Below are 27,961 nucleotides of genomic sequence, written 5' to 3'. Positions count from 1 at the left end.
TTTCTGTCTAAATAATGGTCCCTCAATGCCTTTCAATACATAATTGCTTTATTCCATTACACATTTATGCATAACAGTTGATAGACATGCCTTCTTGCAAAAACCTAAAATATTCTCTAGGCTCAATCATACATTTTTTTAATTAAAAAACAACAATTCAAAGCTGATTCCTCAACATATTCACACAAAAATATATTTGATTTATCGAAGGACATTCTGTTTTATGAAATTACATTTTACATTTTAGTCATTTAGCAGACGCTCTTATCCAGAGCGACTTACAGTAGTGAATACATTAATTTCATTTCATGCATTTTTTTGTACTGGCCCCCGTGGGAATCAAACCCACAACCCTGGTGTTGCAAACACCATGCTCTACCAACTGAGCCACATATGCTACGAAGAACAACACACATGAAAAAGAACAACACACATACGCCTTCAATGTTCTTCTTATGGTATTTACATTGAATAATTCCATAAATGGAGGGACAATATTTTGATATAACTGTACACATTCATTCAATTAATGTAAACATGAAAACATCCTCCAAATCTCAATATCATTGGCATCCACAGAACTGTGATTTGTTTTCAGTATACAATCTTTAGGAGGCACTTTCATTGTGGGCTTAGACTCTGAGATCTGATGATACTGACTTGAATGAAGACAGCATCTAAAGATGGCAGAATTATCATGACTTGCCATGATGAAAACAATGTTCATTGACTAATATCAGTTAATAAGTGATGTGGACATGTTCATTTTGCCTATTTAATTAAAGCTACTAAATGTCCGCTCTTGTCTACAGTTCTCACCCAAGATGGGCATCACACTCAGGTCAATGTCAAGGAACATGTAGCTGAAGAACAATATAGTTGTTGTACGAGTTGTATTACAGAGTATCTGTTTTAGAAAAGAGGTAGATTTGCTGACGTCACCCCTCAGTGTAGATACAGGAGAGCTGGCTAGGGCAACGGTCCACTGCACTGACATGTAAATAAGCGTCCTCTGACATCACTGGCACTGGGTTTACAAGCAGATCCTGTGATGCACCCTGCAGGTCATATACTGTGGATGCAACAATAACACACAGAGTCATTATTATAAGATAGATGCAAATGAATGCATGTTGATCCGTAATGTACTGTATTGTCCTTTGTGTCTCTTTATTACCTGTGAGCCCAAACAGAGCGCTTTGGGAGATGTCTAGTCTGTTCTGAGTGGTGAATGTTGGAGAAAGGCTATCATCAAACTCTGGGATCTCCATCAGGTGACAGGAGTTCGTCTGCTTGGTGGATTTATGTGTACCGTTATTGTATAATGGAGAGTACACCATCTGGATCTGACCACTAAAACCTGAGGAGGAAAAGAACAGGTACTTCTTGTTATTTTAATTTCCGAATAGATGAAGGGGGAGACTGTAGTATCTGTGTTCATTCTCTGATGTTACACTATTTTCATCTTCATTAATTTTTATTTCTTCAAAAGCGCCTTGGCTTTATTTTAATTTAATTTATACATTTGATTTGAACAGGGACAATTTACAACAAAACATAAAAGTCTCAGAAGTAAGAAGTGATGCGTTGCACCAGAGCTAACAGCTCATTTACATAATCTACGTCCCCAGGCAGGTGAACAATAAACATGAAAACATTATATACAAACAGGCAACCCACTGGGCACAGATGTCAATTCAACGTCTATTCCACGTTGGTTCAACAACACTTTATTTAAATGACGTGGAAACAATGTTGATTCAACGAGTGTGTGCCCAGTGGGAACATACATTCATAGACATATTAAAACCAGAGGTCATATCTTTCTCTAAATACGGTATAGATAAAAGTAATAATAGTAATAATACTTAGTTGAAGTTCTATGAACCACTACAATCACCATGGCATCTTATTGAAGAACTCTTATTCACCTGATATATAAAAACAATAGAAACGGTGCACAGCGTGCTTGTGTGAACACCTTGTCAACATTAAGTGCTGCTGTCCAGTAGGAAAAAAGTGATATCTATTTTAAGCTATGATTGAGAGTGAAGCTGCTTCTTCTTTCCTATGTAGAAGAACATCAGCCACCAGCTGCACAACTGATAGAAATAAGCCAAGATCAACCTACAGAATGTCAAACCACCCACACAATTCTTTAATAGACTTTTTCATAATAAAACAAACAATAACTCTCATTGCGGAGTAGAAATTTCCCTGAGGAATTGTACCATTGTTTTCTTTCCCCAGGCACATTTCCACAGTCAATAAGCGAATCCCCTCTGTAGGTGCAGGTGTAATTCTATGTAGATCTCTGTGATGCATTATCGAATGTCACTTTTGACATTCCAAGGACTGATATCACCAATTTAGCACATTAACACCTAATAGATGCAGCAAACATATGAGGTACCTGTAGTCAGTAGGTGTCATTTACCTGGGTGTTGGTCTGTGTTTACTACAGGAGTGTGACTGGGATGATTCAGGGGTGTGCTGGTCTTTAGGGATAAGACAGTAGGATGGTGAGTGTGAGGACTGGAGGGGCCAGGCAGTTGGTGTTGGTGGGACCCGGGGTTGAGTTGGTGGGTGGACCTATCAACAAACCTGAAATGTTTCAAATATATGAGTGAATATCAGGCTGTTAAAATGAGACATACAGTCAGCTACAAAAGTATTGGGACAGTCACACATTTGTTGTTGTTTTGGCTCTGTACTCCAGCACTTTGGATTGGAAACGATACAATGGTTATGAGGTTAAAGTGCATACTGCCAGCTTTAATTTGAAGGTATTTTCATCCATATTGGGAGAACCGTTTAGAAATGAAAGCCCTTTTTGTACATGGTCCCCCCTTTTATTGGACCAAATGTATTGGGACAAATTCACTTATGTGTATTAAAGTAGTAACACGTTAAGCATTTGGTCCCATATTCATAGAACGCAATGACAACATCAAGCTTGGTTGAATGCATTTGCTATTTGTTTTGGTTGTGTTTCAGATTATTTTGTGCCCAATATAAATTAATGGTAAATAATGTATGGTTGTAACGCCCTGGCCATAGAAAGGTTTTTTTTGTTCTTTATTTTGGTTAGGCCAGGGTGTTACATTGGGTGGGCATTCTATGTTCTTTTTCTATGTTTTTTGTATTTCTTTGTTTTGGGCCGTGTGTGGCTCCCAATCAGGCACAGCTGAAGTTCGTTGTTGTTGATTGGGAGTCACACATAAGGAGCATGTTTTTTTCCTTTGGGTTTTGTGGGTAATTGTTTCTGTTAGTGTTTTGTACCTGACAGGACTGTTTTGCTGTCGTCTTTTGTTTATTTTTGTAGTGTTCTCGTTTTCATAAAAAATTCTAATGATGAACACATCCTCCGCTGCGTATTGGTCCACCTTTTCCGACGATGACTTCTCTGTTTCATCTGACGACGAAGACAGCCGTTACAATGGTGTCATTTTAGAGTCACTTTTGTTGTAAATAAGAATATCATATGTTTCTAAACACTTCTATATTAATGTGGATGTTTCCATGATTAGCCTCTGGATAATCTTGAATGAATCATGAATAATGATGAGTGATAAAGTTACAGACATACAAATATCATACTCCCGGTAATCATGGCAACATCCACATTAATGTAGAAGTGTTTAGAAACATATTCTATTCTTATTTAAAATAATTGTGAGTCAAAAAAATATACACAAATTATAGCTAACAGTCTGCACTTTAACCTCATAGTCATTGTATCATTTCAAATCCAAAGTGCTGGAGTACAACAAAAAATGTGTCACTGTCCCAATATTTTGGAGCTCACTGTAATTTCATCTGCATACCTACTGCACAACATCATGATGCTGTTAACCCTCCTCTCTGCCTCAAACCACTGGAAGCTCTTATAGTCAAAAGACACACAATATCATGATGCCGTGAACTCCACTCTGCCTCAAACTACTGACAGCTCTTCAGTCAAAAGACACAAGTAGACGTCTGTTTAAAAGAGGCAGCAACTTCGTAACTGAGGCATGGTAACATAGCACACTTTCCCGACTTTAAATAACCAGATAAAAGTGTCTTATTTAGCAGACGGTATGTGAGAGAAATCTTAATGACCAGTTTTTTTTTTGTTGCCCAGACTGAAAAAAAATATTTTCCCAAACTAAGCATCAGAAAGTAAGAGATAAGAAAATGCTTCACAAGGCAAAACAATGAGTTGCTTGAATGCTTTTATTGTGTAGCTGTAAACCTTTTTCATTTTTCTTACTGGCACCAGTGTAATTAAAATAATTGAGGTGTTTACAATGCAATTGATTAAGGGAATAATGATGAACAGGCTGAATGAGTGAATAACGAAATCACATAAAGGCATTGAAGAAAATGTCAACAGGGATTTTACAATCGATTTAACATCTAGAAAGGTAATAACAGCAATTCTCTTCCCCCAGCCTCTGAATGGTATTTTTCAGATTTTCAGATTCACTTATTGAATTCCTGAACCACTCAAGTTGGTGCCTATAGCTTCCACTAATGCAGGCCCTTGAGACCAATGACCAATGCTTTCAATGGCTGATTGTGTACCCAGAATCCTGTGGTGAATGCTGCGGCCTACCGCTGCTACCAGGACAATCAGTGTCAGTGAGAAGCCATGAGCATCTGGCTGCCCAAAACGGCAGAAAACACTCCTTCTCACCGCCTTTGAAGTGCATGGAAGAAGTTATGTTTTTTTGTGAGCTGACCAGGCAACAGTGTTGCTGGCCATTCCCAACCTGTAAAACCTCTTCTCAACAGCTCTCTTCACAGCTGAGATGCAGCGTGCCACAAAAAGCCTATTGGAGTCTTTCACAAGGGGAGAAAATTGTGCTTTATTTTAATCAGATTATTCTAACTATGAGCCCACTGCCATAAAGCCATGACAACCGATGTTTAAGTACTTATTTGTTGCAGATGAGAAAAAAATAGAGAAAAGGGGAGAGGCATTGGAATCAGTCATGGCTACAGGGACTGTGCCAATGGGAACTCAAAATGAATAGAAAATAGCAAGTCGCTTGCCCAACAGATGCAACTGGGCCTGCAGGTTCTCTTCACAGAAAGTAGATGTGAACACGTTTAAAAAACCAAACCACTTTAACGGGATGGATGAGAAATATAACCATCTATTCACCATTGTCTGACACATTGTGAGAGAGTTGGACATTATGCAACCAGTGATGCCATTAAAACACATATCTGCCCGTCAATGTCTTAGACACACTGAGACAGAAAAAAAGTATCTGCCAGGAGCCATCAACAGAGTATGTTGAAGGGACTGTAGATTTCAACAGGACTAGGTAAGGTCTGTCACTATATAAAGGTATAATTGTCCCCTGCAGAATACCAAGAACGCTGGTAATCGGTAACCCAGTAGGGGAAAGAGCAATGATGTATATAAACCCTGGATTGCTGAAGCTATGTATTGGCCAGTGAGAGGCTTTGAAGCCACCGGTCGGCCATACTGGCACTCCCCTTAAGGAGCAGTAGAATGAATAGAATTCTACAGTATTTAAATGAAATGTTTCAAAGACAAAATTATACACTACGTGATCAAACGTATGTGAACACCTGCTCGTCGAACATCTCATTCCAAAACCATGGGCATTAATATGGCGTTAGCCCCCCCTTTGCTGTAATAACAGCTTCCACTCTTCTGGGAAGACTTTCCACTAGATGTTGGAACATTGCTGCGGGGACTTGCTTCCATTCAGCCACAAGAGAATTAGTGAGGTCGGGAACTGATGTTGGACGATTAGGTCTGAATTGCAGTCGGCGTTCCAATTTATCCCAAAGGTGTTTGATGGGGTTGAGGTCAGGGCTCTGTGCAGGCCAGTCAAGTTCTTCGAACACCGACAAACCATTTCTGTATGGATCTCGCTTTGTGCACGGGGGCATTGTCATGCTGAAACAGGAAAGGGCCTTCCCCAAACTGTTGCTACAAAGTTGGAAGCACAGAATCATCTAGAATGTCATTGTATGCTGTAGCGTTAAGATTTCCCTTCACTGGAACTAAGGGGCCTAGCCCGAACCATGAAAAACACCCCCAGACCATTATTCCTCCTCCACCAAACTTTACAGTTTGCACTATGCATTGGGGTAGGTAGCGTTCTCCTGGCATCCGCCAAACCCAGATTCGTCCATCAGACTGCCAGATGGTGAAGCGTGATTCATCACTCCAGAGAACATGTTTCCACTGCTCCAGAGTCCAATGGCGGCAAGCTAAACACCACTCCAGCCGACGATTGGCATTGCGCATGGTAATCTTAGGCTTGTGTGCGGCTGCTCGGCCATGGAAACCCATTTCATGAAGCTCTTGACGAACAGTTCTTTGCTGACGTTGCTTTCAGAGGAAGTTTGGAACTCGGTAGTGAGTGTTGCAATCGAGGACAGACGATTTTTACGCGCTACACGCTTCAGCACTAGGAGGTCCTGTTCTGTGAGCTTGTGTGGCCTACCACTTCGCGGCTGAGCCGTTGTTGCTCATAGAGGTTTTCACTTCACAATAACAGCACTTACAGTTGTCCGGGGCAGCTCTAGCAGGACAGAAATTTTGCGAACTGACATGTTGGAACGGTGGCATCCTATGACGGTGCCATGTTGAAAGTCACTGAGCACTTCAGTAAGGCCATTCTACTGCCAATGTTTGTCTATGGAGATTGCATGGCTTTGTGCTCAATTTTACATACCTGTCAGCAACGGGTGTGGCTGAAATAGCCGAATCCACTCATTTAAAAGGGTGTCCACATACTTTTGTATATATAGTACATTTATTGAAGTATTGTGTTGTTGTAGTGAGGACAGTTTATCTTACATAATATAATGTTTATCTTACATAATATAATTTAAAAGTATGCATTAAGGTGTCTGTAATAGAATAAACGTGGCAAAAACAAATGTTGACTTTAATAAATGCATTTCTATAGCTTCCAAAAACTTTTTTACACTGGCGGTGGTGCCAAGATAGAGGTGCGTGGGCTTCAAAACAGCGCCCCCTGTCAGTCATCTAGTTTATATATTAGATACTACTTGTTTGATATTACTGCACTGTTGGAGCCAGAAGCACAAGTATTTCGCTACACGTGCAATAACATCAACTAAACATGTGTACGCGACCAATAACATTTGATTTGATTTGATAAATCATTGGGAGCGAGACTGAAAAACAGTTCTTAAGGCAATGACTTCAGAACTTTCATTAGCCAGCACTTGTCATAACTGTGAAACACATGAAATGTAAAGTTCTTCAAACTCTACACAAGACCTGGAAAAATGACTGAATTCTCAGTCTCAAGGAAGGAACATTGAATGCAATTATAAACATCCTTGCATGACTCCTACTCCTATATGTTTATTACAGTGGAGGCTGTTGGGGGAGAAAGGCTCATAATAACGGCTGGAATGGAGTAAATGGAATGGTATCAAAAACATGGTTTTCATGTGTTTGATACCATTCCATTCACTCCGTTCCATCCATTACACTCCATTCCAGTTATTATTATGAGCCATCCTCCCCTCAGCAGCCTCCACTGGTTTATTATAAATTGATTATTGCATTTATGGTGAGAATACTTCATTACAGCGATATAAATATGTGACTAAATATGACTATGATGAATGGTTTAAACAGTATCCACTTTTCTAGTTCAAGACTGTCTCTTACACTTTTTTACATTTAAAACAGAATTACAGTATATTACAGACACATACAGTTTTAATATGGAAATGGTCTCACCATCAATGTCTTAGAAAATTATTTCCACAATACCACAACGGCAGCACATACTAAGTGACAGAAGTCAGGGAAGTTTAGCATGGTCCAGGTTGTGACAGCTGCCTATGAATTGTCATAATCTGACCATAGAAAAAACACCATTGTACGAATAATAATTGTTTATCCTAAATGCAAAAGTTCCCTCCCCATATAAATGTAAAACTGGCAACGACACTAAACAAACTCTAGAATTGCCTCACAGTCAAAGCTGAAAAACGTATGTGGTGAACTCAAATAGATTAGTTAAATAAAGGTAAAATAAAAAAATAAAAAATAAATAGACTAGAAGACTAATAATAGTCTTTCTGCTCTATGGCTGTATACCTATAACTGTCCTGCTGGGGGCGCAGCAGAGCCAGGTGTGAGCTCTTTGAGGAGGGTTGGCCCTGTGGAACAGCTGGAGGGAAAGGGATGGATAGAGACACACAGTGGCTAGACTGCCCACTGGTCAGTAGATCTATCAAACACAGACAACAAAGGAGAGATATGGATACACCGAACAATGCTACACACAGCATAAGTCTAACTCAGACTCAAACTAAGGAGTATAAGAACATACACTTCATGACCAAAAGTATGTGGACACCTGCTCGTCGAACATCTCATTGCAAAATCATGGGCATTAATATGGAGTTGGTTCCCCCTTTGCTGCTATAACAGCCTCTACTCTTCTGGGAAGGCTTTCCCTTAGATGTTGAAACATTGCTGCGGGTACTTGCTTTCATTCAGCCACAAGAGCATTAGTGAGGTTGGGCACTGACGTTGGGTGATTAGGCCTGGCTCGCAGTTGGCATTCCAATTCATCCCAAAGGTGTTCGATGGGGTTGAGGTCAGGGCTCTATGCAGGCCAGTCAAGTTCTTCCACACTGATCTCAACAAAACATTTCTGTATGGGCCAAATCCAGGTTCGTCCGCCGGACTGCCAGATGGTGAAGCGTGATTCATCACTCCAGAGAAGTGTTTCTACTGCTCCAGAGTCCAATGGCGGTGAGCTTTACACCACTCCGTTTGACGCTTGGCATTGTGCATGGTGATCTTAGTCTTGTGTGCAGCTGCTTGGCCATGGAAACCCATTTCATGACGCTCCTGACGAACAGTTCTTCTTTGGAACTAGTAATGAGTGTTGCAACCGAGGACAGACGATTTATACACGCTACTCGCTTTAGCACTCTACGGTTCTGTTCTGTTCTGTGAGATTGTGTGGCCTACCACTTTGCAGCTGAGTCATTGTTGACCTAGACTTTCCACTTCACAAACAGCATTTCCAGTTGACCCGGGGCAGATCTAGCAGGGCAGAAATTTGACCAACTGACTTGTTGAAAAGGTGGCATCCTATGATGGTGCCACGTTGAAAGTCACTGAGCTCTTCAGTAAGGCCATTCTACTGACAATGTTTGTCTATTGAGATTGCATGGCTGTGTGCTCTATTTTATACAGCTGTCAGCAATGGGCGTGGCTGAAATAGCCGAATCCACAAATTTGAAGGGGTGTCCACCTACTTCTGTATATACAGTGTATGAAACCATGGCCTTTCACATTCTAGTAAGGCTATATTTGCCAGAACTACTGTACTAAAGGCACTGTCAATGCATGTGAAAAATGCGTACCTGTGTAGAGATCTAGGGAAGGTATTGGTGATTGGCCCAGCTTGCTGTTAATCATGTCCAGAGGAGAGAGGCTGGGTAGCAGGGGTTGGATGGTTAGACAGTCCGTTAATGCCTCTTGGCTCATGTCAATAGATGACCTCAGCTTTAGACCAATCACATAGAAACAGACGTACAGAGATCAGCATAAATGCAAGTAGAGAATAAAGTAACTTGCTAATGAAAGAAGCTGTGAATGTGGGAGAGCGCATTTGTAAACTATACTTTCTTAAAATAGAAACAACTCACCTCCTGTGTCTGGTTGTACAGTATCTATGGTTACATAACCTTAACTCGAAGATAGAGTTAATGAGCATGATTTTTATCAACAGGAACTTTTAATAGCCTGAGTATTACAACACAGCAAAGCAAATCAACTAACTAGTGAAGATGTATACAGTATTATGTGTAGGCATGGTGTACTGTATGAGTGGATGTGTTTGTGATACAACAGAAGTGTCCCCATCACATACAGTAAGTGGGGAAACTAAGAGGCAGTGAAAGACAGAGAGTGAGAGTGTGTCTAAAGAGTCTAAAGAGACATTGAGACTGCAGTCACACTTTGACTGCAAAGTGTGATTGAGCTGATTATCAGGTATAACTGTTAAGAGCAGAGTCCAGGCAGCTCCATACTGACCTTCATCCTCAACTGTCTCTCTTTGGATGAATGGGATTTGATGTGCTTGCGCAGGGAGCTGGGGTCAGTGTAGCGCTTTACACAACCAGGGATCTGACACGCGTACGGCTTCTGCACAAACACACAGACACAAAATGTAAATTATGTCACAAAACCAACAACTTTCGGCTTTCAAATCAAATCAAATGTTATTTGTCACATGCGCCGAATACAACAGGTGTAGACGTTACAGTGAAATGCTTACTTATAAGCCCTTAACCACCAATGCAGTTTTAAGAAAAATAAGTGTTAAGTAAAAAATAGATAAGTAAAAAATGTAAAAGAACAAATAATTAAAGAGCTGCAGTAAAATAACAGTAGCAAGGCTACAGTTGAAGTCGGAAGTTTACACACACTTAGGTTTGAGTCATTAAAACTCGTTATTCAACCACTCCACAAATGTCTTGTTAACAAACTATAGTTTTGGCAAGTCGGTTAGGACATCTACTTTGTGCATGATACAAGTCATTTTTACAACAATTGTTTACAGACAGAGTATTTAACTTATACCGCACTGTATCACAATTCCAGTGGGTCAGAAGTTTACATACAATCTATTTTGTGAAGTGCACCAGTCCCTCCTGTAGCAAAGCACCCCCACAACATGATGCTGCCACCTCTGTGCTTCACAGTTGGGATGGTGTTCTTTGGCTTGCAAGCCTCCCCCTTTTTCCTCCAAACATAATGATGGTGATTATGACTAAACAGTTCTATTTTTGTTTCATCAGACCAGAGGACATTTCTCCAAAAAGTATGATCTTTGTCCCCATGTGCAGTCGCAAACCGTAGTCTGGCTTTTTTATGGCGGTTTTGGAGCAGTGGCTTCTTCCTTGCTGAGCGGCCTTTCAGGTTATGTCAATATAGGACTCGTTTTACTGTGGATATAGATACTTTTGTACCTGTTTCCTCCGGCATCTTCTCAAGGTCCTTTGCTGTTGTTCTGGGATTGATTTGCACTTTTCGCACCAAAAGTACGTTAATCTCTAGGAGACAGAACGCGTCTCCTTCCTGAGCGGTATGACGGCTGCGTGGTCCCATGGTGTTTATACTTGCATACTATTGTTTGTACAGATGAACGTGGTACTTTCAGGCATTTGGAAATTGCTCCCAAGGATGAACCAGACTTGTGGAGGTCTACAATTGTTTTTCAGAGGTCTGGCTGATTTCTTTTGATTTTCCCATGATGTCAAGCAAAGAGGCACTGAGTTTGAAGGTAGGCCTTGCAATACATCCACAGGTACACTTCCAATTGACTCAAATTATGTCAATTAGCCTATTAGAAGCTTCTAAAGCCATGACATAATTTTCTGGAAATTTCCAAGCTGTTTAAAGGCACAGTCAACTTAGTGTATGTACACTTCTGAACCACTGGAATTGTGATACAGTGAATTATAAGTGAAATAATCTGTCTGTAAACCATTGTTGGAAAAATTACTTGTGTCATGCACAAAGTAGATATCCTAACCGACTTGCCAAAACGATAGTTTGTTAAAAATAAATTTGTGGAGTGGTTGAAAAATGAGTTTTAATGACTCCAACCTAAGTGTATGTAAACTTCAACTGTATATTTCTTAATTTAACAAGGCAAGTCGGTTAAGAACAAATTCTAATTTGCAATGACGGCCTACCCCAGCCAAACCCAGACAACACTGGGTCAATTGTGCGCAGCCCTATGGGACTCCCAATCACAGCCAGATGTGATTCAGCCTGGATTCAAACCAGGGACTGTAGTGACTCCTCTTGCTCTGAGATGCAGTGCCTTAGACCGCTGCGCCACTCGGAAGCCTTGTGGTTGGAGGCCGAACAGTTGCCATACCAGGCAGTGATGCAACCAGTCAGGATGCTCTTGATTGTGCAGCTGTAGAACTTTTTAAAGTTCTGAGGACCCATGACAAGTCTTTTCAGTCCCCTGAGGGGAAATTGGCTTTGTCGTGCCCTCTTCACGACTGTCTTGGTGTGTTTGGACCATGATAGTTTGTTGGTGATGTGGACACCAAGGAACCTGAAGCTCTCAACCTGCTCCACTACAGCCACGTCGATGAGAATCGGGGTGTGCTTGTTCTTCCTTTTCCTGTAATCCACAATCATCTCCTTTGTTTTGATCACGTTGATAGAGTGGTTGTTATCCTGGCACCACACAGCCAGGTCTCTGACCTCCTCCCTATAGGCTGTCGGATTTGCCAAATGGAGGGCGAGGGAGAGCTTTGTATGCGTCTCTGTGTGTTTTTTTCCCCTCTGGTTGCACATTTAACATGCTGGTAGAAATGAGGTAAAACCGATTTAAGTCTGGATGAGCGTTTTCCTGTTTGCTTATGGCCGTATATAGCTCATTGAGTGCGGTCTTTGTGCCAGCATCGGTTTGTGGTAGTAAATAGACAGCTACGAAGAATATAGATGAAAACTCTCTTGGTAAATAGTGTGGTCTATAGCTGATCATGAGATCTACCTCAGGTGAGCAAAATCTTGAGACTTCCTTACTATTAGATTTCGTGCACCAGCTGTTGTTTACAAATATACACAGAGCGCCACCCCTTGTCTTACCGGAGGCGGCTGTTCTATCTTGCTGATGCAGCGTAAAACCCAGCTGTATGTTATTCATGCCGTCGTTCAGCCACGACTCTGTGAAACATAAGATATTACAGTGTTTAATGTCCCGTTGGTTAGATATCCGTGGTCGTAGTTCATCTATTTTGTTATCCAATGATTGTACATTGGCTGATAGGACTGATGGTAAAGGCAGATTACCCACTCACCGTCGGATCCTTACAAGGCAACCCGACCTACGTCCCCAATATCTTTGTCTCTTTCTCCTGCGAATGATGGGGATGAGGGCATTTTCGGGTGTCTGAAGTAAGTCCTTCAAGTCCGACTGGATAAAGAAAAACTCTTCTTCCAGTATGAGGTAAGTAATCGCTGTCCTGATATCTAGAAGCTCTTTTCGGTCATAAGAGATGGTGGCAGAAACACTATGTACAAAATAAGTTGTGAAAAAACACAATTGGTTAGGAGACCGTAAAACGGCAGCCATCTCCTCCGGCGCCATTGTCACACCATATGTGTGTCTGTCTGAGTTATGCCACTCAACTCACCGTGTCCAGGTGTGTGCGCTGATGCTTGGCTCTGTCGCTGGAGTTGCTGAAGGCTTTGTGGCAGCCGGGGTGCTGGCATATATAAGGCTTCTCTCCAGTGTGGCTGCGCAGGTGGATCTTCATGTTCTCCAGCCGAGAGAAAGCCTTCTGACAGCCCTCAAACTGAAACCACACACATAGGGCACAGGGACAGGAGTGATAGTGTACAATTAGTATACCTATCATGAACCTATACTGTACATCTAGGGCCAGAAATCTATGGTCCAGGCTATCTGGGATACTTGGGATGTCCCAACTCTGACAATACCCCATTGAAATTGAAAATGGTTAGGTAAGGGTTATGGTTAGGGTAGGGGTTAAGGTTAGGGTGTAGGGTACGGACGACCCAAGGATTCCAGATAGCACTAACCACAAAACAATATCCGGGAAAAAATAACACTGACAAACACTATATAAGAGGTGAGGTTGTCAATGTAACCAGCAGGGTTCAGTATCTGTGTGTAAACAGACCTCAATGTCTGTAAAAACGATCTTGTCTCTAGGGTCTTGTAGGAGCTACATGACAGAGTAACTCATTGTAGAAAAATGCTACCACCAACTGGTAGAAGGGCTAAGGTAGAGAGGTTTGTTCCTTGCCAAAATAACTTGCTCCCTGCCCAGGTCTACTGCACTCGCTGTCACAAGCTATGAGATTCAGGAGTAGTGGATGGAAGTTAATTCAAGTCAGCAGAACTGAACAGCTCTCCTTTGTGCAGTACTACCCACCTCGCTGCAATGACTTCACCCTCAAAACATGTGAATCATCACAGCTTCTTACTGTAAGCCAAGCCTAGCACTTTCCGCTCTCTGCGGTCATGGTGCTTGGAATGTTCTTACTTCAGCATCACAGAGTAAAGTCATGGAACCGTGACCCATTTTATTATTGTTCCTCCAGGACTGGATTCCTTGCATAGCTATACCTCTCCCTCAGTCTGAATTGACTAAATACAGTTCCTTTAATATTTGACTCATCACATTCGTATGGGACATATTTCCCATTCCTTTAATTAATGTAATAACATACCGCTAACTTCAAACTGTATTTCTCTTCTGAACTCTATCTGAATCAACATTGCTGGTATCTTCTTGCAGGACAGTATCTTGATGAAATTCACATATCTAACGTACAGTACAGGCAAAGCACTACCTACTCCAGAGACACTACACTCGCAAATGTTCTCTCTTGAAGTTGGAAAACAGCAGGCACGAACATACACCCTGCAGAGCAAAACCACAACCACCAGCAGAGTACTGTCATTATGCCAAAACTCAATTCCAGTAAAGCCATTATGACTCCTTCTGATGGGAACCATATGTTCTTAATGTCAAAGGAATGGAGTAAAGGATTTATTTTATAAGCCTTAAGTAACTCAAGAGGAATCGAGGGATGCGGATATGCCTGAGAATTCTATTAGAGCTCAACTGTCTATTAGGGATAGAAAATTGATTCTTCATGACTGTATCATAGTAAATGTGTGAATTTGGGGGTATTTTCACCAGCATTTTAATGCTTACAGATGGAGTCTCCCATGCAACGATGACGATCTCTCTCCTTGTGGGTGTTTACCATGCCCTGCATGTCTGGGGACATGACCTAACAGCCGTTGTGTATTACTGAAAGTGGAGAAAGCCACCAGTCTTAGTCTTACACAAGTCTTCTTCACACACAGCAGGATATTCTGTCCAAATGTTGTCTAATACAGTGGCATCCTAGGAAAGTACCCCATGACCAGACACTCAAAACAACAGTGTAGAGAAAGGGATCAGCATCGGACCATTCAGACCGGCTAGCATAAGAAAAACACAGGCCAGGGAGAATAAGCAGGATAAATAGTCATTCAACCTGGGGATGGGAAAAGAACTAAGAACTAGCATCACACAAATATACTGCCAGGAGCCCAGCGGTGCCCCCCCACACACACACTCTAATAAAGCAAATAGTCCCCTTTTAGCTGCTTTGAGAGACAGAGGGTCTGAATAGATAGCAACATGGCTCCTCAGCGGAGCTAAATGCCACAGCCAGCCTCCTGACAGGTTCTGGCAGCCTCCCATGCCCTGGGGAACAATGACCCGCCCACATCGTGCCAGCAGAGTCAGTCTAGTGCCCACAGTAGTGCCTTAGCCTCTCTCCACTCTCTCAAATCTCCACTCTCTGACATCTCCAATCGCTCTTCTCCACTCTCTTGACATATCCCCTCTCACATCTCCACTCTCTCACATCTCTACTCTCTCTTCTCTACTCTCTCACATCTCTACTCTCTGTTCTCTACTCTCTCACATCTCCACTCTCTCACATCTCTACTCTCTCTTCTCTACTCTCTCACATCTCCACTCTCTCACATCTCTACTCTCTCTTCTCTACTCTCTGACATCTCCACTCTCTCACATCTCCACTCTCTGTTCTCTACTCTCTCACATCTCCACTCTCTCACATCTCCACTCTCTCTTCTCTACTCTCTGACATCTCCACTCTCTCACATCTCCACTCTCTGTTCTCTACTCTCTCACATCTCCACTCTCTGTTCTCTACTCTCTCACATCTCCACTCTCTCACATCTCCACTCTCTCTTCTCTACTCTCTCACATCTCCCTTCTCTCACATCTCCATTCTCTCTCTTCTCCTCACTTACTTCTTCTCGCTGTTCTCTCTCACATATCACATCTTCACATGGCATTTTTCTTACTCTTATCTACAGCTCAACTCCCATTCTTATCCTCTTCAGACTCTCATGTCTCACCTCACTCTCACATATCCTCTCCTCATTCTCAGTCAAATGATCCTCTTGTCTGCTATCATCTTCTTTAAATGTAAAAGGTTAGTGCATGAGATTTTTAGGTCTTAAAAGTAACTGTCCAGTGAAAAAAGTTAATATTCTGTTAACTCATACCCAAATAATGTTGACACATCCTACACTTCGTATTTGTGGCCAAAGCATGAATTGGAGAAAAAACACTTAAAAAACCCAACCTCAAATTTGTATCTCAAACAGACCGTTTAAAAAACCCTTTCTATTTCCACATAGAACACAATGTCATGATGGCTCATTGGCTGAGATGGCCAATCAGTGGTCTACTCATGTAAATATTTTTACTGACTGGTCTACACCCACACCATTCTGTTGTTAGGATACACTCACACCATTCAAACACAGAAAATCTGCTTTTTTTACATACTCAATTGCAATTTTGGGGAAGAAAAACTATTTCACTCATATTGTAATTAATTTTATGTCATATTTCATAGAACTCCGGAAACACTGGACAGTTACTTTAAAACAAGAGCTAAAAACAGTTACAGAAACTTGAGAAGAAGCTGGATTGTTAAAATACTTTGAAGTCTGAATCGTTTTTTTTGGTGGCAAGTTATTTCCCTCCTTGCGGTTGTAGAGATGCCGCTAAAAATCTTGGCAAACCAGAAATCTCACCAGGCCTGCATTCTGTGGTGGTGTGGGCAGGACTAGAATTTCAAGCTGTCCATTGTAAGGAACTAAGTGGATTAACACAGAACTACTGGGGTTTCAGTCTGAATGTCTTCTTTCTACTTAACAACTGATATACTCAAATGCACACTGTGATTACACAAGTGAACCTATTACTCATTTGAACCTGGTGCAGAATAGAACACCCAACACCAAGAAAATGTATATTCAGATTTTTTACAGTATGAAAGGGAAATGGCATATGAATGGGAAGGGTTTATCTGCATTTTTGCCATAACTGAGTTATTGACACAGACTTGTTCTTTACAATGTTCTCTACCTATATAATATTATAAATACCCCAATTCATGTTGTTAAGTTAAAAATAATACAAGAATTGGTGTAGATTTATAGGACTACTGTTCAACCCCTGTTGTACACTTTTCTCACTTTCCAATATTTCAGGGACTGAACAATTGAATATGGTAACTTTCAGGATAAATCAAACCACTGTATTTTTGATTCACCAATATTATTTTTTGTGCGTAAAGGCTCTCTCTAAACCTGTTGTTTAATTATTTATGAATACATTTCTAATCCCAAATAATATACCAGACAAAGTTGGTTTAAATCTCCCAAATGGTACTGAATAGAAGATGAATATCTGTATTTTTAGATGGCTATCTTTCAGTGAGTCTGTTGAGAAAATTCAAATTAAAGGTACACCAAATTTAAAGGGGTAGCTTTAGATAAATGTGCTGAAAACCCTATTGAATGAAAACTCCACAAGAAAATCTATTGGCCAGCAAGTGAGAGGGTTTTCAGCGGTTGAATTACCATACCTGCAAAGCCCGTTACGCACCAACATAAGGTAAGTCTGAATACCAACTACAGAGAAGTGGGTAAGAAAGACCTGCTTACTCATTCCTAATTCAGAGACTCCTCCAACTTGGATTTCAGGAAAACCAGGGAATTTATTGAAAGTTCCCGGAATTTTGCAACACTATTCCTGTCAATCATCCCTCACAATAAGCCAGAGCGTAAATCTTGAACAATTGGCTGGCATGGCATCTAAGACCTGGTTCTCTCTCTCTGTGAGAGGCTCTGTTGTCTAAGTCTGGATCCTGTCAGGATCCTGAATTTGATTGCTTAGAATGTTTTTGTTGAGTAAGTCTGGGTTTTCTGACTGTTTCTGTCAATAATGGACTGACCGTGTTCTACTTCTTTTCAGTAGGACTTTTTTATCTTATGCTGCTGAGTCAAACCTGGGATGATGGGATGGTGTACAATGGATACAGATGTATGATTTTAATTTGAGACAGTTTGCTACAGTAGGAAAATAATCCTGAAGCAACAGGAAATGTGAATTATTGTGTGGATTATAATTAATGGACATTTTTGTAGGGGTTGATACATTTTCCGTAAGCTTTTTTAAACCTCAAATATATTGAAAGTTCTCCAGCAACAGGGTGATAAATGTAAGATTCTACCCGTAATAACACACAGTTATAGTAACAGTATTCCACTTTTCATGTAGTCTAACTTTGGCTAGCCTAACCACTAATCAAGCAACATTATGGACTAAATGTTCAAATCCTGTTGCTGCAGGATTATTTTGTTGCGACAATACGGGTCAAATGAAGATCCTACATCTGTACGTACAAAATGGCACTCTATTTAATAAATAGGGAATAAGGCGCCATTTCTGACACACCCAATGTCTATTCTGTTTTTGGGTAGGGGGTCGGATTGCATGGTACAGAGACCCATCCGACTACAGCTGCAGCCTCCATAGCGACGGGACTGGTTAGCACTAATATGTGAGTGTTTTGGAGCGAAAGGTCGACCACAGGTATGCATCCAGTTAATAATTGACTAACCAAGAAGCGGTGAAACAAGACAAAGAATGAGAATGGTTGGTCTATTCCTCATCTGAACCTCAAGTATGTTCCCAGTGGGGTTGAGAGTGTGGGGTATCTCTACAATCGACCAGACTTGAGTATAGTGTGAGTGTGATGTTCTCTCCTTGGAAACCTTGAGTATGAGTGTGATGTTCTCTCCTTGGAAACCTAGTTAACTCTACTCATCCAGCTCGAAGATCCTTATTGCCCGTATTGCCCAAGCTCATTACTGCAACTAATGTGCATAGATGTTTTGCTGCTATGGCTCCTGAAGTATACCTTTAACTGCATTTACAACACAGTAGAGCTAGGACGATTAACTGAAAATTAACGACACTGACGAAACCAATCACTTATCGCAGGCATTTTGCTGATATCGTTCAATGCGATAAATAGCCTATACTAGAGAAATGTAAATACGTTTGAAATAAGTTTGCTAATATGGGTGATTGTTACTAGGAGAATTGTTGGCAACAACCATAAAACTAGTCGTAGTAGTTTAAAGGATAATAGATATTAATGTTATAAATGTATTGTTATATCATTATCGCATCAATTCAGGTAATTTAGGGCAAAATATGGATTTTAGTCCATATTGCCCAGCTCTAATATACAGTGCAGTACAACTCATCTGTCAACCGACAGAAAACAAACATCAAAAGAGACTAGTGAAGAGAACCAAAACGTGGCCTTCTTTAGCGGCACATTTAAGAGAACCACCAGCAGCCGCACTAGGCCTGGGAGCATCTGTCTCGGGGGAATCCAGCCAATCCCCTCATCAGAACCAGGTCCAAGGATACATGGCTTTCAGATTAACTCCATTCAACTGTCTCTCTGCTTGGCCATATAACCAGACCGATCAGAACCGGGCCAGGGGGCATCACCTTCACAGAACCCCAGCCAAGTCTGTACCTGACTTGGCACTAATAAGTCTTATTGGCTACTGACAGGCCTGGTAGAGCAAGAGAGGGAGAGAGAGATAGGGAGGGCAGACGGGGAGAGAGAGAGAGCAGGAGGCTTACTGACTGGTGCCCTGCCAGATCTTAAGCACTGCGCTGTCTTTGTGCTGATTTAATAACTACGTAATTGAGTTAACTCTCATGTCAATTTTCACAGAACTGGCTAATTAGCCCATGGCACCAGTTAAAAGGAGAAAAAACATATTTCTGACCCCAACCTTTAGCCTTCAAACGTACATCAGAGCACACAAAGGCATTAAAGAGGTACAACATGCGTACTTCAAGATGTCTATTTCCCTGGCTGGTTGACTCAGAGTAGACAGGAGAGACAGTCGGGAAGGGAACTGCTGCACTCACTAACCCCCTGTAACACACTTATGGAAAAAAGGATGTTAACCATTGTGCATAAGGGGGATGGTATGTAAAGCTGAGGTGCAATTGGGTACAGGTAAAGCCAATGGATTTTGAAGTGGATGACTAAACAGATACACACTTGCATGTTAAAGACACTTTTGAGGCCTTCACCAGAGATTGATTTGCTATGTACCGTGCACTTGTTGGGCTTCTCTCCAGAGTGGACTCTCATGTGGATGAGGAGTTTGTAGCGGGCATTGAACGGTTTGAACCTGCGTTGACACACCGCCCAGAAGCAGGTGAAGTCTTCGCCCTTCCGCTGGTCCACATGGCGCTTCTCTATGTGCCTAACCAGCTCCTCCTTTTGGTCATACACAGCACTGCAGTCCACCCAGCGGCAGCAGTGCCCCCCACTGTAGTCCTCCAGCTCCCCCTCCTCTTCCTCCAGCATGGGGAAGAGGGACAGGGGATGGGGCACGAGGCTGGTCCCATGCCCAGGGGAAGCTGGGGGGGGCTGAGAGACAGGGCCCTGGAACTGAGCCTGACCCTGGATGTGGCTAGGAGGTCTTTCGAGGTGGCGGTGCTGGTAGTGAGAGTGGTAAGGAGGTGGGGGGCCCTGCGGTGGACTATCTGATCTGATGATGGTGGCCAACTCTAGCTGAAAGTGTAGAGATGGCACCAGGTCATTAGTGTTACTGGCAGCCCTCTGTGGTGTCCCTCCCTCCTCTGGGAGACACTGCTGCTCCACCACCATGTTAGCCATCTGGCTCTCCAGTGCCCCGCCCTGCTCCAGCCTCTGCATGCGGCCACACTCCAATCCAGGTTGGGGGTCACTCAGTGGGGTCAGAGTGAGCGTGGATCCTGGGAGGCTGAGGAGGCCTGGAGTCTGAAGATAGGGGATACAGCTCCCTCTCACCCCCAGGAAGTGGCCATAGACCTCAGGCTGGAGGGGTGAAAGGGTGTGGTGGGAGGTCGGAGAGCTCCGGGAGCCATTGATGTAAGCCACCAGCGAGGTGGGCGAGGTACGGATGATGGAGTTGAAGTCAAGGCCATAGCCGTCTGACAGAGGTGAGATGGAGAGGGCCCTCTTTTTGGAGTGGGCTGAGTACTGTCGGGGGCTGTTGGCATCTCCCCCAAACAGGTAGGAGGGCAGGGAGGCAGAGTTGGAGATGCTGGTGCCCCCGGACATGGCAGTGCCAGGGGGCAGGCTGAGCAGCTCACCCCTCTTGCTGTCCTGGGTGGAACCCTGTTGTGGGCAGAGTGGAGGAAGGACCCGATAGCCATAGGGCCACTCCTGTCTGCCACTCAGAACTGAGTGGGTCTCTGCTAGGCTCAGGGTGGTGGATGCCAGGGACTCTCTGGAGAGCAAGGACCTGAAGAAAGGATAGAAGTACAAGGGAAATCTCACAAATTAGTAACACAACTGTTTAATATAGTACTGCATGTTGACTTTGTTTAGAGTACAGAAATCAGTGTAATGACAAGAGTTTGGCGGTATACTCCCTCACCTAGAGTGGTGCAGAGGTTGACTCACCTGGCATCTGTGTACGGTACCACCAGGCCTTGTGGGGGTTGGGGGTGTGGTACCAGAGGCCCAGAGGTGTAGGCCTGACTCGTGACAGGAGACACTGGACCCAGGCTCTGGACCACCATGGGACTACTAACCCAGAGGTTAGCACCAACCTGCTGGCCCAACACCTGCATACTTGGTCCTGAGACAAAGTAACCTGGTAGAGACAAGTTCACCATTAGAGGGTTGAGGGTTCACCACCACGGTCATATTATACAGGGACTTAGGAAATTAGACCATATACTTTACAAATCAAAACAGTGAAAAAAAATATTACATTTTATGGGTTGGAAAAATGCTTTCAGTGTAAACTTTAACAACTAAAACCAGATGTAAAGTATTTTTTATAATATAATCTTTGAGAATTAACAATCACCAAAATAAAAGCTAGACAGTCAGCAGGAATTGAAAATTAAAAAAAACTATGAATTTTGCAGTATTGATTTTGTTATTATGCTTGAGGAAACAAACACAGAATTATTATCCATGGCAAAATTTGTAGAATTGCAGGAAATTAGCTTCAAAACTTATTTTTTTTATTTATCTCAGCTCCATGTTGAAATGTATAGAATTGCAGGAAATTGGCAAATGCTAGAATTTCTCCACACCAAGATGAGGTTTCCTCTAAAATTCAGCCGTGCCGGCCACGCCCATCGCCATGCCTCCTGCCACGCTCACCACCTAAGCCCCCTTTTTATCCAGAAAAAACCCTGTATTACAAAAATCATATTGAATCAGAAGCCTATATCTGAGCACTCCAGCCTCAACATTGCAGTGTTGTTGCTTGTGCTAGTCTTTCAATCAACATTGTTAAACACAGCTTGAAACAAGATTAAAAATAACCACTTTCGTAAGCTAATTAATGATAGAATGAAGCTTTTCTAAGTAAATTATAGACAAGACAACTTGTCTATATAATAGAAAGAAGATTGTGGAGAACTCTCACTGTGTGTATTTGTAGTGAGCGCTTCAACTACTGCAGTCTTCTACATTGTGGTTGTGGCATTGTCATTTGCATCCAACCATTGTCATCATACTGTATCTTAGGTCTTTCTTTATGTGGTGTTGTGTTGTCTCTTGTCGTGATGTGTGTTTTGTCCTATAATTATACTTCAAAAATATATTTTTAATTCCAGCCCCTGTCCCCGCAGGAGGCCTTTTGCCTTTTCGTAGGCCGTCATTGTAAATAAGAATTTGTTCTTAACTCACTTGCCTAGTTAAATAAAGGTTCAATAAAATAAATAAAAAGTATCTGACACACATTTCTAGTTTTTACTGGCAGTATCTGACTTTGATAGAGATGCAATGAATCAATGGTTCAGGGTGTGTTCATCTCCATCACAGTTCACTTCACCATATTAACACAGCAACCTGTGTTTGCACACCAGGGACCCGTGAGACAGACATCTTCAACAGAAATCAAACACAAACCTAATGTTTTTTGTCGTGTTCAGTAGACCCTTATGGAAAAACCACATGAATTTCACGTGATCACATGTAAATTGTTCCAAAAACATGTTTTCCTGTGATCACATGTGCTCTTATGTGAAGTTAATGTGATAAGATGTGAACATGTAAAGCAACGTGATAACATGAAACTACACAATAAAATGTGATCACATGTGAATTCTGTGTTTTTTCTGTAAGTGGAAGCTTATGAATCCTGAAATTCCCCCTAACAAACCTGAACAGAGACACTTTCTGCTTTCTGCTCTGTTCATTACAGATGAGATTTATTTTCTTCCTCTTTTTCCTCCTTGGGTCATTTGGGGACAAGCTTTTTGCTTGGTTAATTATCAATAAACAGGCAAGGGAAAAAGGAGGTCTGGGGTGGAGTGGAGCTTAGGGTGGGCGGACGATATTGAGGTAAATTGAAGTATGAAGACGTCAATGTACAGTAAATCAGTGCTACTTTGAAGAGGGGGGAGAAGAGAGGGGCTGATTGAACAACTCTGCTTACAACATATCACTGTGAGCCTGTCTTCTGTTCTAGGACATGTGCACACTGGGATCTTTCAGTTGAGAGGGAAGAAGAGTTCCTCAACATAGGTCCTGTCAGAGCATATCCAAAATATCTAAGTTTTAAATAATAGTTTTTGGTAGGAAACCACAAGTGGTTACTTCAATAGGACACTTCAAACTTATTTGGAGTGACATCCTAATTTACAAGTGTATCAGCATTTAACATGCTGAGTGATGACCACTGCTCTAAGGTCATTAAGGTCACACTATATCCTACTGATGGGACAAAATCTGAGGCTGCTCAAGTCCATAACAGTTATCTTACATAGAAGATCAGGACATCATCATTGGCTGTTTACCCATGTGTCAATGTATTACTCTGTATTTAACGTTGCTTATTACAAGGCTTACAAGAAATTACCTTTGACACCACTGTCAGAGCAGTCGGACGCCAAGCACTGATTAATGGCTGCAAGGCTGGTGGGTGGGAGTTGAAGGGTGGGAACGTTTTACCCTGATATCTGTAAGACACCTAAAACATTTGGCTGTTTCCCATTGGTCAACACCTGCTTGCGGAGGCTCAGGGCAGGAAGCAGGACAGAACTCCCAAAGTTTGTCCTGGAGCTGAGGGGTACTACCCACCGGAGACGGGCTCAGGGTGGCACAGCATCCCGGGGAGAGGGTGGTGCGTATAGGTATCCTGATGGATGGTGCCTGCTGTCCTGTGATCATGCACAGGGAAGGGGGCACACCAGAGGGGGAGACCAGGAGGTGACAGCCCTTACCGTTCATGTCTGACCCAGTGTCTTCTTCACAAACAGCCTTTGGAGAGTTTAGGAGAAAATAATGGCTTGTCCCATAATGCTCCTCTTCCCAAAAGTAATGATTGAGTCTGGCAGAAGAGGAAGAGCAGCAGCTAAATCAGCATCTCTCGGTTGAATGCATTCAGTTGTCCAACTGATGATGTATCCCCTTTCCCTTTCCCTCATCTTCGGCCCTCAGTGGTCTGTCTATATGGACAAAGACATCTGAAATGTACCAGTGAGACAGGCATATTTTATAGTCATGAGTAATAAGGGAGTCACAAACTATAACTGGCATAGGGAAGAATTCACTGTTATCTTCAAAACAATATTTTTATTTTACCGTTATTTAACTTTGCAAGTCAGTTAAGAACAAATTCTTATTTTCAATGACGGCCTAGGAACAGTGGGTTAACTGCCATGTTCAGGGGCAGAACGGCAGATTTTTACCTTGTCAGCTCAGGAATTTGATCTTGCAACTTTTCAGTTACTAGTCCAACACTCTAACCACTAGGCTACCTGCCGCCCCAGGTAGCCTAGTGTTGCCATATGTGACTCGTTTCAGGAAACTAGGCATATATCGCGCGGCACTACTTCACAGGAGAGGCATTTGAATGTAAACTTTAAAAAAAAATCTAAGTGTGTTTTTTTGTCAGAAATGCTTTCTGGAACATGTGAACTTTCATGTGCCTTAATAACAAACTTGTATGCCATCTGGAAATACAAATAATATTGTTAAATTACAAGCCTAGTTGTTCAGCCACGGAAAAAGAAAGGAACCTTCCCGCTAGCCATGATCGGCTGAGATAATGAATGGGCTGGACTTGCCGAGAGATGAGTTTCGATTGGTACGCTTCCGTCTATAACAAAGGGCTGCTCAGTATGTGTAGGTAATAACTGGGAACGTGTTGATCTCCACTTTCTGGAGGACTGAGTTTTGAAATCAGTGGAATGCCTGGTGGAAGCAGAGTATGATATCTAAGGAGATGGAGAAAATTCTGGCGTTTGATTGCAAATATGGGGAGGGAGTCGAAAAGAGAACAAACAGAAGGCTGTTGTGTCTCCGGATTACATCTTAAAACTAAGGGCAACCATGGCATCCGTGACAAAGGGAGAAGTGTCCATCCATGTATACGGGTAAGATAGTCTAGCTAGCTACATTTTCAGATATTATACGTTTCTAATTTAGTCAGAAAGTCGTTTTCATTTCAAGTTAAAACTTACTGTTAGCTAGCTAGCTAATGTTAGCTGGCTGGCTTGCTAGCTAATGTTACATGTATGATCTGTGTAGTAATATTATTCATATCTCAGAGCCATTTGCATTGCTAGTTATTGCCTAATGTTAGCTAGCTAGCTAACATTGAACCTGTTTGGTTAGCTACCCGCAGATTCATGCAGGGTAGTAATGTTATGAGTTGGGATTATGGCTAATTGTTTAGCTAGCTAGCTAGCTAGCTACATGTCTAAACAAAAGACTCCACTATGCAAGTAACCATATCATTACACCTTTTGTATCCTATGCATGTGACAAATAACTTAGATTTTATTTGATATAGTATGTGTTTACCAGAGACGGTAATGTGAAGAACATGACCTGCACAAAAATCAAATTAGGATATAACGTCAACGAGACAGTGTCCAAGTTCTAAAATTCTCTGGTAGAATGCCCTGCTTTTATTTTGTCACACTCACAACGGTAAGCTATTTTCTGTAATTGGCTCGCCATTAACTTGTAAATAATGATCTTGTTGTGAGTTTATTTTCCTGTAATAATGAAGACAAATGAGCTAAAGTGAAGACGTTGTCAGCTATATGATATGGCCATTATTTGAACTAGCTAGCTAGCTAACAAGCTAGAAACATTGTTTAGAAAGTTGCTTTTAGTTGCCTGGTTTGCTAGATTGACATAAACTAAATACATTTTTAAATGGGTGGGTTTATTGGTGCTGAAATACACTGGCTATGCTATTTTGGACCACCAGTCTGTAGTTTTTGTGTTTATACTTTTTCATAATGATAACAACACGTTTGATGTCGGACGACAATAGAATGTTCATGAGTTCACAGCAACAACTGTCGATAGATGTAGTATTAAATAGCCTTTAGTCTTTAAATCTTTGGTTGTTTAGTACATGACCTCATGTGAATCCTTAAAGAGATGGGTGGGGCTAAGGCTGAAGAGGGTGTGAATAATGCTGAATGGGTGTAGACAAGAAAGAGCTCTCCAGTAGGTTTACCAAAACATTCCAGATCCATTTTCTCAAAAGTGAGGTTACAAGTTTATCAACTTTCAAAGCAGAATTACTTTCCCCATTGTTCCTTAACTGTAGTGTTTGATATACCATTTTCTAACACTGAGTCTCTACTTTTATCCAATGTAAAAAACACAATTTCAAATTTTGCTACATACTAAGACTGAATCAAGCCAGTATGTCACAACTACTCTACTCTATTCTTTCACCTACAAAAGCAAAATATTGCATCCATTTTCAAGCATGTCTACATGTAATACATGTAGCATGTAATACAATTAAATAAATTCTAAGTTCACATATGGTGATTAGGACCAAACTGTTAATGAACAAGGATAATAATACAGGATGTTGCAAGATAAGTGTATTCAAGAGGGGATATAGGCCTAATGAATGCACTTTCACTAATGCACTTTCTGTCCAACACACATGATAGGCTATGGTCAATAAAATCGTACATGTTATTTAATTAAAAACAACTTTATACAAAACCAATTGCAGTTTCAAATTACTGTTGGATAACGTTACTTTGTTACAGAAGATGTGTAATTTGCAAAATGTGTAAATTGTTAGATTAGCATTTATTAGCAGAGTAATTTGAAAGAAAATTACGCAGACTTAACGTTTACAGTAAAGTCAACTAAAGTCAATGACAATAACAAACCATTGAATTGGAAATACAGCCACTGACATGTTTACTCACCTGAAAAGTATTCACTTTAACTATCTTCTGTGTTTTCGCGCGCAGTAGATTGACAAGGTGAAAACTGGAAACGGCAAGGTGACGATGACTTCGATAAAATAATGTATCTAGATTATACAATCATTTCTCGATATCACCACACTGTTGTTTCGATATATTATACCCCTCTATGTTCTCTGAGAGTTTGAGAAATTGTGAGGAAGTTAGTGGCACGCGCTCTCTTGTTTGTAGTCTACGTAGGCTATTCGTTTTGGGACGTGTATCGGTTACCGTTTTACCCTTGTGTGTGTGAGAGATATGATTCCATATTCAAGAGGACGTTCTGTAACTCTGCTCTATGCAAATCCAAAAGCCGTTGGTAGTATTTTACAACTGGGCAAATTATTAACATTGTGGACAATTTGCTGAATATTAGGCTACATCATATGATTGATGTGGCCTAGCCTACTTTTCATATTCTTGGGAGTTCATTCACAGGTCAGAGCTGGTCAGATGAATATGTTTTATGAAAAAGACAAGTGTCATCTCTCTCTGTCTGTCTGTCTCTCTCTCGCTGTATCTTTCTCTGTGTGTGTGTTTGTGTGATGGAGAGAAAGAAAGAATGAATGAAAGAAAGAATGATCTGCCTGTGTACCCAGATAGTCCCTGGTTCGAATCCAGGCTGAATCACATCCGGCCATAGCGTGGCGCACAATTGGCCCAGTGTCGTCAGGGGTAGGCCGTCATTGAAAATAAGAATTTGTTCTTAACTGACTTGCCTAGTTAAATAAAGGTAAAAAATAAAATAAAAATATCATAT

General features: G+C 41.6%; 1 protein-coding gene across 1 annotated transcript; it reads right to left on the bottom strand.

Annotated features, from left to right (window-relative positions):
• Positions 1 to 26: 26 nt before the first annotated feature.
• On the bottom strand, positions 27 to 27,794 carry LOC115149220 (zinc finger protein GLIS3-like). The gene is made up of 10 exons (XM_029691881.1): positions 27,163 to 27,794; positions 21,407 to 21,599; positions 20,066 to 21,245; positions 13,201 to 13,362; positions 10,073 to 10,183; positions 9,400 to 9,541; positions 8,117 to 8,249; positions 2,438 to 2,604; positions 1,178 to 1,360; positions 27 to 1,072 (listed from the first exon to the last, which is right to left on the bottom strand). The coding sequence occupies exons 2-10, from the start codon at positions 21,574 to 21,576 to the stop codon at positions 939 to 941; spliced, it is 2,382 nt and encodes a 793-aa protein (XP_029547741.1). The 5' UTR covers positions 21,577 to 21,599; positions 27,163 to 27,794; the 3' UTR covers positions 27 to 938.
• Between the last annotated feature and the right edge of the window lie 167 nt (positions 27,795 to 27,961).

The sequence above is a fragment of the Salmo trutta genome, chromosome 15 (genome assembly GCF_901001165.1).
Source record: "Salmo trutta chromosome 15, fSalTru1.1, whole genome shotgun sequence".
Classification (NCBI taxonomy): Eukaryota; Metazoa; Chordata; class Actinopteri; order Salmoniformes; family Salmonidae; genus Salmo; species Salmo trutta.
Note: the sequence above shows the minus strand (reverse complement) of the source record. Positions and strands in the feature narration are given on the sequence as shown.